Here is a 16,521-nt window from a genome sequence, read left to right as displayed (position 1 = left end):
TGAGTATAACAAACCTAACTGCCTTCTTGGTGATTAGTGTTACTTCCAGTATTCTCTGGGTGAAATTCCGAGAGTGGCGTTGTCTTTTAAACTGTGAAGAGTATTTTTACTTAGTACTTTAGTACTAATAAGTACTTTATTCTCACCTCGTGCTGCCACATGAGCACCTGATGGCTTTGAATGTTTCTTGTCCATCTTCCATTGGTTTTAATTTTGCACTCCAGTATGAACACAAATAATCGAGGACTCGAGGATCACCACAACATAACCTAACACACCTACACCTTAGTTCACTGATTCACTTTGTCAGGGGTTTATTTCTGGGATTTCACACAACCCAAGGTTCAAATCATGAATACATAATGGGCTTGGATTTACAACATTACAAATGAAATGTGCTCTATTTGGAAGCAGCAGGCTGTCCTCTCCTTTCGACGGGTTGTGTGTGAGACTTTAAATCATCAAATAAATATAAATTTTAAATTGATATTGATCCCTTTACCCCGAGTCCTAAAGTGTATATTTATTTTCTTACTCTTCTTATATATATTGTTTGTTTACTTGCACTGCTGTAACTGGAGCCTCGTCGTCTCGACTCTCTATATACTGGACTGTAGCGGAGTTGACAATAAAGTTTACTTTGACTTCAGCAGCAAGCAGGCGCACCGAGGGCTCTCGCGCTCACTTTTCGTGTATAGAATTTCGAAAAAACATTGGTGCAAATTATAAGTCTGTATCATGATGTCTGGTGTTTTTGTGTTTGTTGGTTTGTTTTTATTTTGCAAATTGGTTATTAGATGCTGCTCCAGCCGGTCAGAGAATCCCCCGAGCAGCAGGCGCACCTCGCAAACGGAGGGCGCCCTTACTCCCAGGAAATGGGAGATAGAAAACCGATCGGTGCCTGTGCCTTTCCCAATATGTGCTGGGTGATGTCGGGGCAGCATAAGTACGAGCAATTTTTATTTTTATTTTTTTTGCCGATGCCCGTGATGCTGCCCACCACCACGATGCCGCCCCATGCAACCGCCCGTGTCGCCCGTATCAAAAACTGGTATCTGAGTCACATGTTTATGAGTTAATCAGGAACTATAACATGTCAGATATCATCAGGAACTACTGAGTGAGAACAGACAGCATACCTTATGAAAGTCAAGGTTTATTTCCTTTATAATTTTCACATGTGAAAGTGTAACCATAAAATGTAACAAAGCATTCCCCTGATTATTCCCTAAAGCACATTTTAACTTTTTCTAACTTGGTTGAATTCACAAATTAAAAACCTTTTGGTCACACAAACATCCTGTACTGAAGCTTTTCTGTAGAGTTTACAGACACTGAATGACGCCACTGCTGTTTTTAGTCTGTGGTTGAGGTTTAATGTTCAGTGTTTTCTGCACTGCATTGAGATATGTTTCCATTAGCCACAACCAAACTAGAATGACTGGAAATTCTGACTAGAAATAGTCAAAACTTACAACTAACACCTTTGTGAAACCCACAAGGAAAACGGATGACACTGAGGACATAAAGCAACTGCAATAAATTACTAAACTAACGTGCAGGCATAAGAGGTCATCAGAGTCTAATTCAATTATAAAAATACATAAAACATATAATAATCTGTAACATGTGGATGTCCTCTGGTCCGAGGTGCTGGGGGGACCAGTTAGAGACCAGCAGCTGGACGTCAGTGGTTGGACTGGTGGACTACTTCAGTGAAGAGTAGACGACGTCTGGCTCTGGTTTAAAGTCTGAACACAAACACACGCAGTTCAAACAACAGGAAATATGATTACAAGCTTTGTAGTTCAATCCAGACCTCCAATCTCCACCTCTCTGCATCACACACAGTCCCAGTTCAGTCTTTACTGGGAACCAGCTCAGATACAAATCAGAGCTTCCATTCTGCTCACACTTTAACTGCTTCTATAAACCTGGAGCCCACAGATCTGTGCTGATCTTTAACTTTGATCAGATGATTTCTTCTAGTGTGGGTTTAGTGTTTCTTTCTCTCAGCTTCAGTTCTTACTTTGAGTTTGTCATTAGTTCTCTCTGTGTTCCCTGTCTGTCCTCCCTCTGTCTCATCTCTGTTCCGTGTTTTACTTCATTTATGTGTCGCTGTTCCTGGTTTCAGTTTGGGTTGTTCTTCGTTTGGATGAATCGCTTTAGATTACTTTTGGATTTTGGATTACTTGCAGATAAAATTATAATGCATTGATAATACAACTATAAAATTATTAGAAAACTCTGGCCATGTTTACTATGAACATCCACCACTGGAATATAAAATATGTAACAGGAAATAAGGAAAAGTAGAACAGGTCCACTTTACCAATAGCAACCAACATTTGTAGATTTTGTAGGATTTTCTTTGCATATATTTGACTAAAACCAGGCGGCTGAATATTTCTTAATTTTTGTCATTTATTCTGACAAAAACTTATATTTATTAGAAAAAGACTCCTAAAATTGCTGGCACAAAAAAATATAAACATATGAACATAAAAATAATAAATAATAAAACACAATTAATAAACATAAAATGTAATATATCTTAGCCATAGAAAAAATAATATCAGAGTTGTATTCTTACAATTTGTGTGTATATTCCTAATCAACCTTGTATTTGTTTTAAATGTTATATACCTATGTGGTATGTGACTTTTGTTGCTATGATGCCAGGTCTCTCTTGGAAATGAGATTTTTAATCTCAATGAGATTTTTTTACCTGGATAAATAAAGGATTATATATTCTGCTTTATGTATCTCTTTAAAATAAATTAGAGACAGAGGGTTAGGGTTCATGTAATTCACAAGTCTTAGCACTGAGTATGACTCATGATGTGGATTGGTTTGGTTAGCTTAGCTTAGCATGATGGCTGTAAACAGTGTGAGCAGCTAGCTTGTCTCTGTCCACAGTCAAAGATAAAGAGCAGCTGTACCTGGGCCTCCTTGTTCTGATGGTTGTTTGTCCATAACTGACGTCTTCAGTTCTCTCTGCTGAGTAGATCACAGCTGAATCAGTCTCTACAGAATAAAACAGATGCAGGTACAACAACAACATCACGGTTATTATACATACAGCTATGGCCAAAGTTTTTTTTGTTATTTTTCAATATTGCATCATGATGAGATTAAGCAATGCATTTTTTAAACTGTAGCAGTTTTTAGTTTTATTAATATTATTATCACAAGCTGAGCACATGAAACTGGGGTGGGGGCGTTTCTGAGAAATGGGGTGGAAGACCACAAAGCTGCCATTTTCATTTAATGCAGACTGACACATTTAACCACAGGACACAAAGCAAACATGTTCTCACAACAGGACCACTGTTATTAACCATAACAGGAAGCACATTTTCATGAACAGGTTGAATATATGTGGTGTATATGTCAGGACATTAAACTACCATATTATTAACTTTGCAAAAGTCAGATTCAAAATCTGAGAAAAATATCGAGATAGAATTTAAATGTTGAAGTCGCATAAAAAATATAAAGGGTAAATTTAAAGGAAAAAAGTGAGAACACTGATCTTCACACACTCTGTGCTTGCTCGGAAGTTTAGAGGTTTTTTTGCTGTAAAAAGAAGTTTTCTTCCCACGCACAACGGACGGTAATGTTTTTGTCACTTTTTATGGAATCAAACTCAAAGTAAGGTCAGTACTTCCACGCTTTAAACGCTGCACGCTCATACTCTCTCCTGCACTCGATATATTATCCATTGTTGATCTGCACACAGCTGTTGTCACTAACGGCGCACTCGCTTACGTCACTGTCATGAGACAATCTCGCAAAAAAATTATGGTTTTAGTAACGCAGCGTGCTTACGGGAAAGTAACAGTGATCTAATTACCTTTATTGCAATAGTAATCCCTTACTTTACTCGTTACTTGAAAAAAGTAATCGGATTACAGTTACTTCTAACGCATTACTGCCCATCTCTGGTGGCCACCTCGAGAGGAAGTGGAAGAGTGTCAGTCTTCAGATGTGGATGCGAAGAAAAGGCCTTCCGGAGACTAGAACAGTGACTAATGTTTTGGGACCTTTGTGAACTGTTGTTTAAATTCACTGTGAATAAATTCACTGCTGATCATTGGAAGCCTGTGTTTGAGTGCACCTTTTTAGGCCACCCTGACTGTAAATAGCCTTAAATGCTTTTATTTACTTCCTTATACCTTATTTTGGCACTTATCACTGTTTTCTATTACCAACTTCCTGTTTCAGTTTAGATGCTTTTATTTCGATGGGGCAATTTCCTGTAAAACTGTTGTTGGCGCAGTTTTTAGTGGCAGTCACGGGAGTTTGAAGTGTGATGGTTTAACTGAGACCATGGAGATTTCTTTTGTCATTAGCAGCGCCCTCGATAGAGGCACAAGGTATGTTCATGACATAAATAAGGAGATGTTTAGATGTTTTGTGTGACAGAGGCTAAATTTGTAACATTTTATGTTGAAGCTTACTTTATGTTGTAAGGTTTACGATTGTAAGAGTGTGGATTTTTTGCTTACACGCTGCTTCTGTGTATACATCCCCACGGTGAGATTGATGGTTTACTACCATTAAATCTTCAAAACGTCATCAGTAAAGTGTCATCCTTCATTCGGGGGGGGGGGGGGGGGGTTCACTACACTGATGCTGAATTGGATGACAATGAATAGACAGAAACTACTACCTCTGTTGACTCTGATTGGGTGTTGATCTGATCTTTTGGCATAACTGTACATGACATGAGTGATGATGTCATTGTCTTCAACTTGATCTGCAAAAAATGTAAAAAATAACATTAATTAAATATCTAAACAGAGATAACATTTAAGAAAGTTATTACTGTGATCATCATGAAGGTGAACTTTATTCTACTAAATAAACTCAAACATGAAAGATCAGGAAGTCTGAGTCTCACCATCAGGTTTCCTGTGAACACATCGTCTCACCAGCAGAACCAGTAACACCAGTAGAACCACAACACAGACTGATCCAACAAATGACAACACAGAGAGAACAGGAGGAAGGATGTTGGAGGTGGAACCAGGAAGAGAACTGGATATAGGTGGAGGTGTGGATGTAGGGGGAGGTGTGGATGTAGGTGGAGGTGTGGTGGTGTGTTCGTCTAAAATAAAGCAAACACAGTCATTAAGTTGTCGTCACATTGTGAATGTTGAAAGCTGCAGAAACACAGACAGGTGAGTGTGTCACCTGTGACAGTGATCCAGCTGGATGGAGACTCTCCATGACCGCTGATGTCACACTTGTAGAGGCCTTCATCAGACCTGGAAACATGCTGGATGGTCATGTGACCTGTAGGCTGCTTCCTGATGAGGGAGCCATCTTTATAGAAAGCAGCTGGGAGGTTGGAGGGAGTGGTCTTTGTTTTACAGAGCAGAGTGACGTCATCTCCCTCCATCACAGGGAGGACAGGACCCTGCAGGATCACTGATCCACCTCAACACAGAGACAAACTACAGCATTTCATCCATTTACACACAGCTTCATCAACACTAACTCCACACACTCAGCTTACCAGTGACTGTCAGGTTAACCATGTTACTGATGGGACCCTCTCTGGACTCACACCAGTAAACTCCACTGTGCCATGGGTACATGTATCTGATGTTACATGAAGGACCGGCACCTTTGCCCCACTCAACTCCGCACTGACTCCTCTGTTCTTTGCTTGTGTTTCTCCACAGAGTCCATCCAGCAGAGCTGTCGTCCTCCTCACAGCTCAGAGTCACAAAGTCTCCTTCGAAGAACTGAGAGCTGCTGGGACTCACAGTCAGACGAGCTGTGAGGGTTACAATGAAAAACTGATGATCTGTTGGACTTTACATTGTGAAACATGAACCCCATCAGGTCATATCAGTGAACATTTCTCAGGTTTAAACTGTGACAGAAGAAGGTTACTGACCTTGGTTTGTTGTGCAGCTCAGCAGTGAGATCAGAACTAAAGAGAAATGACACTCAGGTTGATTTGAGGTGAACATAAAGAACACAAACAGCTGACAAACACACAAACATCTCTCTGTTATATCTGCTCATTTTCTATTTGATGACAGCAACATGTCTCAGTAAAGTTTGTACATAAAAAGAATAAACACAAAAACATCAACATCCAGCTGCTTAACCAATCATCAAACTTTGGCTCAACGTAGAGGGGAAGTGGGCACAGTATGAATGTCACAGGTCGTCAGTAAATGCAGAGTTAACACAGACAAATAAAAAATTACTTTGACTCAATTTAAAATCCCAAAACCTTGAATGTGTCCTGAACACAAGTTTTAAGCACATTTTACACGACACTTAATGATTCCCAGCACTTAAAGGGACCATTGTTATTAGGTGCACTAACTGGGGACATACAGAAAAATATCCACTACATTTAAATAACCCAGTAAAGTCATGTGTCCACTGTGCAGCTGTGTTGATATAATGAGTGAATGATTTGATCTTTTCACTGCCTGCTGTGTTTCCTCGACTCCTGAGCAAAGATAAAGAGTCAGTTCAGACCTGCAGTTGGTCCTCGTGGTGTTTTGAACTTGAATTGAGCCTGATTTGTTTCTCATGTCTTCTCCTCCATCATCAGTTATCAGGAGAGCAGACAGTCAAAGTACAAGAATTCAAACAAACACAGAGATTCTACTTACAGAGCAGACACAGCACAGATGTTTCCTTCATCGTCCTTCTCACTCATTTGAGCTTTTTTTCTCTCACTGACACCAAGTAAAGCCCGCCCTCTTCCTCTCAGTCTGTGGTTTTTATGCTCTTGGGTGGAAGTTGGGTTGTTTTTTTCAAATTAAACCTTTAAAATCCTGCAAGGCCTCTTGACCTCAAAATAATTTGAATCAAAACCCTGTTGCTGCTTTAACATCATTTCTGGAAAAATCAGAGATATCAAATGTCCTCATTGAGCTGCAGTTTGGCTCATGAACTAATTTATTTCCATTTAGTGGACATGACTCCTGTTCATTTAGAATAGAATAGAATAGAATAGAATAGAATAGAATAATCATTTAATTGTCCCACAAGGGGAAATTTGGTTGTAACAGCAGCCAGAAAGACACATATACAAACAAACAGTACACAGGACACAGAGCAGAAACATACACAATTTTTTCTAACATATTTACATCAAGGACAATGGTTACTATACTGTACAGTTATTAAATAAAATAAAATAAACTACAGATAAGAGGCAAACCCAGGTTGTAGTGCAAATCGGTTGATTAAATTATTGCACTTACAGCCCAGATGTAAACATTATGATTGTTGGGAGTAGTTTTGATTGTACTGTCTGACAGCTGCAGGGAGGACGGACCTGCGGAAACGCTCCTTCATGCATCTAGGATTTGAGGAGGTGGATGATGTTTGCTCCATTCTGTATCTGGTATCCGTAGTCAGTCTTCTTAATAATCTCACTTAGGGGGTTCAGGCTTATGCAGAACAACAGGGGGGACAGAGATGGTAAATCCCACACTTGATGGTGACTTGTACTACTGGCTGTTTCATTGTCCTTGTACAGTTTTAGGCATTCAAGGATCCAGGTGTGGAGCATCGAGTCATAAGCGTTTTTGTAATCAAGCCACGTGTCACAGGGGGTTGCTCAGTCTGGTCTTGTAGTTTCGAGTGACTGTTCTGTTCACCAGTAGCTGCTCCATTGCTCCTCTGGTGTCTCTGCCAAATCCTTCCTGGGCCCTGCTCATGAATTGAATCATGTGCCTGTTCATCTCACCCCTGCCTGACAGTAGTTTCCATGTTGTGTTGAGGCAGGTTTTGGTTGGTAGCTGGATGGGACTGGTCTCTGACAGCACACTGATGGCACTCCATGAGTGTCTAGCAGCACAAATAACCCTGCTGCTAATTGTCCAGACATTCCTGATGCCTAAGGATGTCCAGAATCAGGAATGTCTTGCAATACTCGCCAGCCACTGAGTATTATAGGGTGCATCCTCCTCTATTCTCTTCCAGTATGGCTCCATCGCCTAGCTTGGTGGGGCTGTTCCCATGTTGTTCCCCTGCCACTGAGAGTACAGTGTGGATGTGGAGAACAGCTGGTTTATTCTCCTGGTTTCTGTCTCTGTGGTATACCTCTTGGCGACTGGCCAAGGCTGTGAGTAGCAGTTTCCAAGGCCTCGGAAATGGGCTACTTGCTGTACTTCTTCACACCTTTCTGCAGCTCTGATAGTTGTCTAACTTCCGTCTGTGCTACCTTGATCTTGGCCTCTAGTCTCCTTCTCCATGGAGGGCACTGCTCCTTGTGGCTGCTCATCTTGTAGCCAAGTATCTCACTGATCACTGCTGCCATAATGTAGATCAGCTGATTGGTTTCAGTGATGGTCACAGCATGTATTGTCAGTGATGCTTCATTCACATCATCTAGTTGAGAGGGTACTTCATGTAGTCTGGGTAGTTTTATACAGAGGGTCCAGGTTTCCAGCTCAGCCATCATCTTCTCTTTTAGGTCAGCTGCTCTCATCTTCCACGCCTTCAACGCATCAGGTGTTCTTGGGGTTTGGTACCCAATCTTGGAAGGTGGGATTGATGATATCTGAAAGAAAAGTGTAAAATCCTTCAAAGTAAAAGTATTTCTCTACTGCTGTGTTGGATTATGCGATATGACCAGTTTATGTTCCAGCTTGCTGTGTGGCCTCCTGCACTTTTGGGCCTCATGTGGAGCCACTGTGAGTAGATGCAGACTGACACAGCCCACAGTGGGCCCAGTACTGATGTGAAAAGCAGGACACATATGTTACTCATACTGTGGGCTCCAGATGTGCCCCAGTGAGGAGCCCCTATTGTGGGCTGTGTGCCGCCCACACTAAGCAAACAGGTTTGCATTGAGGCCGTACCCACAGTATACAAATCCAGAGAGCAGCTGTCTGTCATTGAAGTTGAACTCTGTTCTCTGTTTGAACCACTTGATGTTTTACACTGAAATAACTCCACCACATTACCTGGAAGGCGGAGTGAAGATGCTGAGCTCCTCCACACTTCACTTCAATGATACCTTTGTTTTATAATTAAATGATTTATTCATTCATGTATAAATTCAAATTCAAATTTTCAAATTCAAATTCAAATTTTATTTGTCACACACACACAACCATACACAGTATGACATGGGGGTGAAATGCTTGTAGCTGTACAATGCCCGACCATTAAATGACAGAAGAAAAGTTTTACAATATTTACAATTTACAGTTTACTACAAAATTTACAAATTAACTTACGAATTTACAGTAAAGAATGTGCAAATAGCAGAAGAGATTATAAAGATTATAAATTATAGGATTATAGGAAATGTGTGGTGGTGCGTTTGGTGACGTGTGTGAGAGTCCAGTCTTATAGTGACGTGTTTGGGAGAGTCCAGTCCTACACCTGGTTCAGGGCCCGAATAGCCTGGGGGAAGAAGTTCCTCCTCATCTCTCTGTTTTGGCCTTAAGGGAGCGGAAGCGCTTCCCAGACCTCAACAGTGAGAAGAGTCCATTGTTGGGATGGGAGAGGTCCATCATAATCTTCCTAGCTTTGGACTTGCACCGCTTGGTGTAGATGGACAGCAGGTCAGGGAGCTCTGATTGAATGATGCGTTCGGCTGAGCGCACCACTCTTTGCAGATCTCGTCTGTCCTGCTTGGTGCTGTTCCCAAACCAGGTGCAGATGTTTGCCGTCAGGACGCTCTCGATGGTGCAGGAGTAGAAGTTCTTGAGCACCTTCAGTGGCAGATGGAAGTCTCTAAGTCTTCTGAGGAAGAAGAGACGCTGACAGGCTTTCTTAACCAGGGAATTGATGTGACAGGACCATGACAGGTCCTGAGTGATGTGGACACCCAGGTATCGGAAACTGTCCACTCTCTCCACTGGCGTGCCACTGATGATGAGGGGTTTGTAATTCCTCGCCTGCTTTGTAGTGAAGTCCACGATCAGCTCCTTAGTCTTGCTGATGTTTAGGAGGAGGTTAGTCTCCTGGCACCAGGTCTCCAGGTTCCTAATCTCCTCCAGGTAGGCCGTCTCGATGTTGTCGGAGATCAGGCCCACAACAGCAGTGTCATCAGCAAACTTAACAATGGAGGTGGTGTCTGATGTGGCTACACAGTCATAAGTGTACAGTGAGTACAGCAGGGGGCTTAAAACACAGCCCTGAGGCACTCCAGTGCTGAGTGAGATGGAGGGGGAGACTTGTTTTCTCACCCTCACTGATTGGGGTCTGTCTGTGAGGAAGTTGAGGATCCACTGACACAGTGATGAGCTGAGTCCTAGATCCGTCAACTTGGTGAAAAGCTTAGAGGGAATTATTGTGTTGAATGCTGAACTGTAGTCCACGAACAGCATCCTAACATAATTCCCTCTGCCAGTGTCCAGGTGACTCAGGGATGTGTGGAGCAGGTGAGATATGGCATCATCTGTGGAACGATTAGTCCGGTAAGCAAACTGAGGTGGGTCGATGGTGGCAGGAACTGAAGAAGTGATGTGATCTCTCATCAGTCTTTCAAAACACTTCATCACAATTGAAGTCAGTGCTACTGGACAGTAGTCATTGTGGCAAGCGGGCTGTTGTTTCTTTGGAACAGGAACAATAATGGACTGTTTGAAGCACGTGGGAACCACAGCTTGGGCCAGGGAGAGGTTGAAGATCTCCGCGAACACCGGTGCTAGCTGGTCAGCGCAGGCTCTCAGGACCCGGCCAGGGATTGCATCTGGTCTTGCTGCCTTCCTGGTGTTCACCCTCCTGAAGGTGTTCCTCACGGCATGCTCTGTGATGACGAATGCATTTTCTTCACTGGTGCACTCCGAGCGCGCGCAGCCGTTTGTTGTTTTAATTGCTGCGGCATCGAAGCGAGCATAAAACGTTCAGCTCATCAGCCAGTGAAGCATCTGCATTCATCATTGAAGAAGCTGGTCGTTTATAGTCCGCAGTCCTTTCCACAGGCTCCTAGAGTCACACTGTCGTAGCTGTGACTCTAGTTTTTCCCCGTAGCTCCGCTTTGCCTTTCGGACCGCGCTGCACACGTTATAGGACGCAGCCTTGTATAGGTCCATATTACCGGAGACGAGCCCTTCATTGTAGGCAGCGGTGCATGATCTCAGAGCGTCGCGGATGTTTTCATCCACCCACGGCTTCTGGTTGGGAAACGTTTGGATGATAGTTCTTTCTGCTGTGTCGTCAGCTAGTTTCCCGATAAATCCCACAACCGCTTCCGTAAACATGTTGATGTCATCAGAGCTGCGCCGAAACATGTCCCAGTCTGTGTCATCCAGTGCGTCCTGCAGCGCGGCCACTGATTGGTCCGTCCAGCGAGCGACCTCCCTCCTGATTGGTGGTTGCTGCTTTAGCCTTTGTTTGTAAGCAGGCATGAGGAAGATGGCGGCATGGTCCGATTTTCCAAATGCCGGCAGGGGCTGAGCCTTGTAACAGTTCTTGAACAGGGTGTAGCAGTGGTCTAATGTCCTCGTGCCCCGGGTGGGGCAGTTGATGTGCTGGTGAAGGTTGTGAAATGTCCGTTTGAGATTCACTCTGTTAAAATCTCCCATAACAATGAGTGCGGCATCTTGGTGAAGTGTTTGTTGATGTGTGAGAGCCTCATGTAGCTCACATAAGGCAGTGTCCGAGTCCGCGTGAGGCGGAATGTAAAAAGTGCAGGCAATGACCGCAGTGAATTCCCGAGGGAGATAGAAAGGGCGACATTTAACGATCAAAAACTCCAGATTGGGCGAGCAAGAGCATGTGAGTGGGGAGATGTTTGTGCTGTCGCACCATCTGTTGTTCACCATCAAACACACTCCACCACCTCTTTTCTTCCCCGACTCCCTTGTCCTGTCCATGCGGTAAACCGAAAAGAACCCCGTCGGCTGCACGGCGTGGTCTGGTGTCGCTGGGTTCAGCCAAGTCTCGGTGAAGCAGAGGAAGTTGCAGTCCCGAATGTCTCTCTGGAACTTGATTCTGGCTCTGAGGTCATCAAGCTTGTTCTCGATGGATTGAACATTGGCAAACAGGATACTGGGCATGGGTGTGCGGTGTGCGCGAGCCCGTAGCCTGTTCCTGATGCCGGCTCTTTTACCTCGAGGCCGTCGCTTAGGGTCGCGTCCTTTGTTCTCTCTCAGGATCTCCTTTGGCCAGGTTGGGTCCGGAGTTAAACATGGTGAAATGGTTTTGGTTTGTAGCATAATGAGAACACAGGTGTTCACACTTGTTCTACATACAGCTGTGACGGTTCTGGGTTCTTATGACCAGTGTTTTGAGTTTTCTTGTGTTTTGGTGTGTAATTTATTATTATTATTATTATTATTATTGTTGTTCTTGTAGTTTACTGTTTAATTCTGAGTTCATTGTTATTACCTCTCTGAGTTTACTTGTGATCAGTTTAGCTCCTTGGTAGGTTCCCCTTGTGTCTTTGTCCTCTGTGTCGATCTGTGTGTCTGTTTATGTGTGTTTGCGTCTTGTTTCCCTCCTTGAGTTTCATTCTGTTTTCCACACCTATCATGTTTATCTACGTTCCCCCAGCAAGTCTCTCTCCCTCTCGCCCTCCTTTGTCCTCATAGAGGTCTCTGTGTTCTGTCCCCCTTGCCTGTTCCTGTGTCCCTCTTCTCATGTTCCAACCAGTCTCCCCAGTTGATCGTATGTTTCATGTCTGCATGTTCCATGTCTGGTTGTCACAGTCTACATCTCACAATGTTTCCTGTTTTAGTGACAGTCTGTGTCCTGGGTTGGTGTTTTCAGTTTGCTTTCCTCCATTTCTCATCAGGTCCCATTAGTCCCAGCTCCTGTTTCCTCGTCCTTCCTAATGTATTTAAACCCTCTGTTTTCCTCTGCCCAGCGTTGTGTCCTCCCTCATGCAGTGAGTTCCTCCTTGTGTTTAGTTTTGTGTTTCTCAGAGATTTCCTTACTGTCATTTCCTTAATCTTAAATGTTTGGTGATTCAGTAATAAAGCTGCATTTAACTTCAGTTTCATCTGCCAGTCTACAGTCTTTGGGTCCAATCCTGCCTGCTGCACACAGCTAGTTTATGACACTAACAGGCACACACCTCCCTCTAGTGGTCACATTAAGTTCAAACATAGAAAAAGTGTTGGACACCTATAACATAGTCGCTGGGGAGACTATGTTATAGGGGAGCTCTGGCCCAGATGCCTCATCATCAAAGGCATCATTATGTGCAGCATCTTTATGGATTTATTTCCTTGTCTGGTTTAAATGATTGTTTATGCTCTTGAACTGTGGACACAGAGTCAGAATCCAGTGAGATAACTGTGCCGTCATCACAATACTTCTACAAGGATTATTGATATATTAAACTTTTATTTAAACAGGAAGTTAAACACTCTTTCTTGCGTGTGTCCTCGGCCAACTGAGTCAGCTTTAATCTGCTATCTTTTCAACAGCAGATTCCCACGGTGCCCAGTACACAGCAAATCCAGCATGTCCAAATTAACACTGTCGGATTTGATTTTAACACTATTAAAGTGTCTATATGGGTCCACACATGAGAGTGTTAATTTAACTCTTTTTGGAGAGTTGGTACGTTAACTCTGATTTAGTGTTAAACACCAAATCTGTCTGGAGTTGATAATTTAACACTTGGTGTTAAGAGTTTATATATTAACTCTCAAAGAGTATTTTAGTTTAACTACATAAGAGTTAACTTCTAATTCATTCTAAAAAGCGGGAATTTTACTTTTTCTTTTGGAAATAAACATTTACTAAAAAGACGCAATGGTTTTTGAAAAACATTTATTCTGAACTGTGCACCACAATTTCAAAACATTTTCTGAAAGATGTAACAGTGTACATGTTCTCACTTTCATTAGAATTGTGTTTATCAAAAGGTCTGACATAGGTGAGCTGGTAAATGCAAATAACAGCATCTCATCACTTATTTCTTCAATACAATATGCATGTCCTTCATTCATCCCTTTGTGGAACTGCAACGCACTTCTGCTCTCCCCCATATTCCATCTTCACAAGCATATCCTGTGCGGAGATTGAATAAAAATTAGTGGACACTAATTAATGGCACAAATAATCCAGTAAACAATTGCAGCACAGTAAAAAAAAAACAACCGAATCCGCTTTGAGCCATTACTTGTGTAAAGTATTTTCCTAAAAGACAAGGACACAGGCAACGGGTAATACTGAACTAAATGTAAAACCTCAACCTTTTTAATTTTTACCTAAACCGTGTGCACAAAACTCTGGAGGGATCTAAATGCTAACGTAGAATCCAGTCAGGACGCCTGCTACTGCTGTTTGCTCGGTTTGTTTTATGGACGATCGTTTTCAGGCTTCAAGTAGCACCATTATACCAACATTTCACATTCTACACATTGTTTTAGGTGTATTTGACCAAAAGTTTGACTGAAAATTCACATGCAAGCTTTTTTTCAAGGCTGTGGTATTTGCCCGCAAACAATACCTTTCAGCTAGCTAAAACAGAATGTTATGCTATCAGCGAGCAACATGGCTAATGCCTTTCACACAGCTTTGTCTCAACTCCAAAGAGCCACAGAAGTAAAAGCTAATAGAAATAATTGAAACAATCTTTGAAAAAATGACTTACCAAGCATGGCAAACAACTCAAATATGTAGAGCAAAATGTTCTGAAACGGCTTCACTTTAGTGATGTGCGGATCGATCCTGAAATATCGATTCCTCTGATACCAGTCATTTATGTTCTAGAATCGATTCTCACATTAAAATATCGATATTTTAGTAATTTAGAGTAAATTTGTAGTTTATCATTAACAGGAACACAGTGGAAAGAAACTATAACATTCGGATTGTCTACATTCAAAGGAACTACTTCCTCTTCCGCCTTTCATAGTCACGTGCGAAATACGGCTGTATAAATGTCTCGCAGCCCCTTGGCGCGCGCACTCATAACAATGGCTGAGCGTAACTGTGCGGACGTATTTTACCTCCACAAACAGCTGAGACGTGGTTTGGATACATGTGGCAAAAAAAAGTGAGGTGTTGTGGCCATACTTGCCAACCTTGAGACCTCAGAATTAGGGAGACATTCAAAAGGGCTGTTTTGGGGTGATAAATACATTTTACAGTGTTTCTTTATCGGATAAAATACGTTAAATGTCACCGTTATTATTGGCCGGCCCAGAAACAGCGGGGTGTCCAAATTCAGAGGCTGCTTCCACCTGAGGACCCGCCCTTCGCGGTCTAAAGAAAGCCGGGTAGTACATCACGAGCTCCCTCGGTGGAGTGAAACTCTGCCGTCTGCTCCTTGCTATCTAAAATATAACAGGACACTGACGTAAACTCTTCTGTTTAATCAGTTTTCTGTTTGACGTTTATTCAGCTGTGTGAAAACCCCGGAGGAACCCACCCGAGGAATTAATAAAGTTTAATTTAATCTAATCTAATAACTTTAATCTCAGCCAAACCGATTTACTCACGAACAAATAAAACACTGAAAAAGCCAAACAAGAACATTTTATTGTTATCAAAGTGACTCATATATCATGTTTAACCCGAGTAGTGAAAGACCGCGGGGGTTTGAAGACGATGTGTCGGCTCAGATATTTGAAGTTTACACAGCTACATTCTCACCTGAAAATATGTTAAAGGTTTTTTTGCGACCCAGAAAGAGAAATAAGAGTAATATTAAAACTAAGCAGCTGCCGTCATTGTTGGAAACTGGAATTGGCTGGGCCGCGCTATGAATTCTGCGATATGGTTTTTCAATTTTGTTGTCCGGGAGGAAATCCAGGAGAATGGTGGCTTCGGGATTCTCCCGGAAAAATCAGGAGGGTTGGCATGTATGGTTGTGGCAACGTCACTAACCTTGTCAAACACCTCAGAGTAAATCATATCACAGAATATGACGAGCGTATGTTGAGACGAACTGAAGAGGAGGACAGGGACAGGTGCTGCTAGGGTGATAGTCTCTCATGGAGTCCTTTAGTGCTGCAGGCAGGCAAGGTGTTCAAATAGCGGACAACTTTAGTTTTTTTATTTCTATATGATGAACTCTGCATTATTAAGTGATAAGGACACGTAATCTGATGTCCTGTAATCATTATGACGCTATAATTTGAAATACAATAAATAAAATAAGTTTTTGTACAAAGTATCGGTATCGGATCAGTATCGTCGATACCACCCTGAATATTACTTGGTATCGGATCGGAAAGGAAATCAGTGGTATCGCACATCACTACTTCACTTCAGCTTCGATTGGAGCCGTGCTGGGGGCGGAGTCTGTGAATTTACTCTGTTGGTGTCATAGCCCCTGTAGGAGTTCAGAGTTAAGAGGTCAAGAGTTAATGTTTCCATTGTAACACCTCCAGATTTGACAGAGAAACACTCATTTTTAACACTCGATTTTAACTACTATCATTTTACACCTCAGAGTTACATTAAAAGAATGTGACTCTACTTAGAGTAAAATAAACTCTACTTTTGCAAGAAGACTATTAACACCAAAACATTTAACACTTTTGAATTTGCTGTGTAGCACTGACTCCAATGGTGATGAAGTGTTTAGAGAGACTGGTAAGAGATCACGTCACTCCT

General features: G+C 42.3%; 2 protein-coding genes across 2 annotated transcripts in view; one reads left to right on the top strand and one right to left on the bottom strand.

Annotated features, from left to right (window-relative positions):
• LOC146578510 (hemicentin-2-like) overlaps positions 1-16,521 on the top strand; it is an 871,231-nt gene that overhangs the window by 612,503 nt on the left and 242,207 nt on the right. The gene's annotated exons all lie outside the window — the stretch shown is intronic.
• Positions 4,887-6,708, bottom strand: LOC146578519 (Fc receptor-like protein 5). Its single transcript, XM_085268786.1, has 5 exons — positions 6,648-6,708; positions 5,912-5,947; positions 5,525-5,788; positions 5,200-5,445; positions 4,887-5,113 (listed from the first exon to the last, which is right to left on the bottom strand). Exons 1-5 carry the CDS (start codon positions 6,676-6,678, stop codon positions 4,887-4,889), a joined length of 804 nt encoding a protein of 267 aa, XP_085124912.1. The 5' UTR covers positions 6,679-6,708.

Source organism: Mchenga conophoros, linkage group LG3, assembly GCF_057382185.1.
Source record: "Mchenga conophoros isolate Kocher_MC1m ecotype Shallow Benthic linkage group LG3, M_conophoros_male_GT1.1, whole genome shotgun sequence".
NCBI lineage: Eukaryota > Metazoa > Chordata > Actinopteri > Cichliformes > Cichlidae > Mchenga > Mchenga conophoros.
The sequence above is the reverse complement of the archived record's forward strand: the minus strand, read 5'-3'. Positions and strand labels throughout refer to the sequence as shown.